We start from the raw sequence: 2563 nt of genomic DNA, 5'->3' as shown, positions 1-2563 counted from the left end.
AAATACACTTTCAAAATTGGAAGACAAGTTAATTACCAAGTCAGAAGAATTCCAAACAATTTCCTTACCCTTACCCACTCCCACAAGGAGCAGAACCATAACTCTGAGCTGTGTCCTCTGATTTGACCCCAAGATGGGTCATGATAAAAACATAAGAAAAGTTCTGATTGGGGGGAAGCTTCCAAAATGCCTGTCCTGCACTGCTCAGAATTTCAAGGTCATCAAAACCAATGAAAGTCTGAGATCTGACATAGGCAAGAGGAAACTCAGGGATGTTGCCAACTACATAAAATGTGGAAGGAAAGATGAAGGAAGGCTCACCCTTAGTTGTGGGTTAAAAAATTAGAAACATATTTCTAGCTATCTAAATATATACTATAATTGGTCTTCTAATTGGGAGTACAATATTTAATCAGAGTTGGTCATTCCCTTGCTGACAACCATTTTAGACAGATGAAACTTAGGGCATTAGAGAATTCCTATCATGTCTTGAAACCCTGATGGGTTCCAAAGTGTTTTGTGGCTGTTTATTCTTGTTTTGAAGAATAATTTTGTTTAGGAAAATCAGTTCTAATACACATCAATAGAAAAAGCCTAAAGCCCTACTGGGAGAAAAAGTTGGGGAAAAATATAAAGAGGCATTTCACAAAAGAAAAAAACATGTAAAATTGTAACAAAAATTTAAAAAAAGATATTTGTCATCGAGTAATTAGGAAAATAAAAATAAGATGACAAGAAGATCATGTTACATTCAATAGATTGGCTGATCGAAAGTCTGTCAACACCAAATGCTAGTGAAAGGATGGGGAATGATAACAAGAAGGAGCCATTTCTACTGACCCTGCAGTTTTGCCCTGTGCTCTGACCTTCAGACGCTGGGACACTGACATTTAGGGACACCCTAGTCACCCTCTGCTGGTGTTTGTCACAGTTACTCTGAGAGGCAAACAGTCACCGGGCAGGTTTCTGTCTCACTTCCCTATGGGTCTGGAGCACTGTGACACCACTGCTGCTACTGTCATAAGCTGAACAGTAATAATCAGCCTCATCCTCAGGCTGGAGCCCCGAGATGCTCAGCGAGGCTGTGCTGCCTGATCTGGAGCCAGAGAACCGAGCTGGGATCCCTGAAGGCCGAGTAGTTCCAAACATCACAGCTTTGGGGGCACCACCAGGGAGCTGCTGGTACCAAGCAGCACCATAACTTCCAATGTTGTTGCTGCTGTCCCTGCAGGTGAGGGTGACCTTCTCGCCAACAGACCCCGACACTGAGGCTTCCTGGGTCAGTCCTGACTGTGCCCAAGACCCTGGAAGAGAGGAGGGGGAGACACAGGGGTGAGTCTGAGGCTGTCGCCCACACCACATGCCCAAACGGAGTAGAGAAACGTGGCACCAGGTGTCCTCCCTCAGTCCCTTCTCCTGCTTTCCAAGGCTGGTCACCTGGGCAGAGAGTGAGGAGGGTGAGGAGGAGAGGGCGCCAGGCCATGGTTGCGACGCTCCCAGAGCTCTGCTTCCTGGGCCCATAGCTGAGAAGGTCTGGGTTCTTATCCTTTCCCCCCATTAGGGAGGAGAGAGGAACCCTTCATGCAAATTCTTTCTCTTCCCCCTGAGTGTCCCTGGCCTGTGGGAGCCTGCCCTGGGACCCAGTGAGTTCATGTCTCCTGGGCCCCAGGGGATGCAGAGCAGAGGACCCCACACAGGGCACCAGGGCCTGGTTTCCCAGCTGAGATGCCCCCATAGACCCCCAAGGGAGAAGCACCAAGGCCCCCTGCTGTCTCAGAGCCTACGTTCCTTCATAACAGTGATGAAGTTCCTGCAGCTGATAAGTGAGAAAGGGCTATGGACTCAACCCAGCCTTGCACCTCTCTCCTCTCACAAGTTGGGGGCAGCATATCATCCAGCCCCTCCCCACTTACTGGGCTGCAGTGGGGTTGCCAAAATTTATTTGTACTTTGAAGGAGGAGCTTCTTCAGGAATAAGGTGGCTTTTCTGACCTTTCACCCATTTATTCTTTTAGGGAGGGGGCACAGGAGGCTGATAGTTCAGAGAATGTGCCCTGCCCCAGTGAGCAGGACTAGAAAGTGTGAGCAAACCCTGCACAGCATCTATTAAGGAGCCCAACGACACAGTCTCCTTTTCCCTCATCACACACCATGTCCCACTGTGGCAGAGTCAGCCTTCAGGAGCCTCCTCAGCCTTGATGGGACAAAGGTCCATCCTAAAAGGGCCCAGGAATTTGATTCCAGAAAGATCATCCTTGTTATAAAGAGAGATCAGCTTCTCCTCCTGCTCTTCCACCCTGAGGGAGGTGACCAGCTCCTCAGGACACCCAGAAACCCAGCTCCCTGAAAGGTCACCAGGGGTGGGTGGATCTTCTCAGAAGACAGAACATGAGCATCCAGAGGGGATTAGAAGTCTGGGAAAAGGCAGACACAATGAAGTTACAAGGTAAGAGAGATCAGGGTGGTGAAACAGGAGGTCACAAATTTCCTACCTCAGCCCTTTACTCACATCTCACTTTCTTTTTATATTACTCTAAAGATGCCCCAGTACCACTGATTAGATG

At 48.3% G+C, this 2563-nt stretch overlaps 1 gene segment (V, D, J or C); it reads right to left on the bottom strand.

Annotated features, from left to right (window-relative positions):
- Window positions 1–912: 912 nt before the first annotated feature.
- On the bottom strand, window positions 913–1550 carry LOC143651237 (immunoglobulin lambda variable 1-40-like). The segment is given in 2 exon segments: window positions 913–1304; window positions 1438–1550. Coding segments are annotated over 2 exon segments (399 nt in total).
- Window positions 1551–2563: the final 1013 nt, after the last annotated feature.

This window comes from Tamandua tetradactyla, chromosome 12, assembly GCF_023851605.1.
Source record: "Tamandua tetradactyla isolate mTamTet1 chromosome 12, mTamTet1.pri, whole genome shotgun sequence".
NCBI classification, from domain to species: Eukaryota; Metazoa; Chordata; class Mammalia; order Pilosa; family Myrmecophagidae; genus Tamandua; species Tamandua tetradactyla.
The sequence above is the reverse complement of the archived record's forward strand: the minus strand, read 5'-3'. Positions and strand labels throughout refer to the sequence as shown.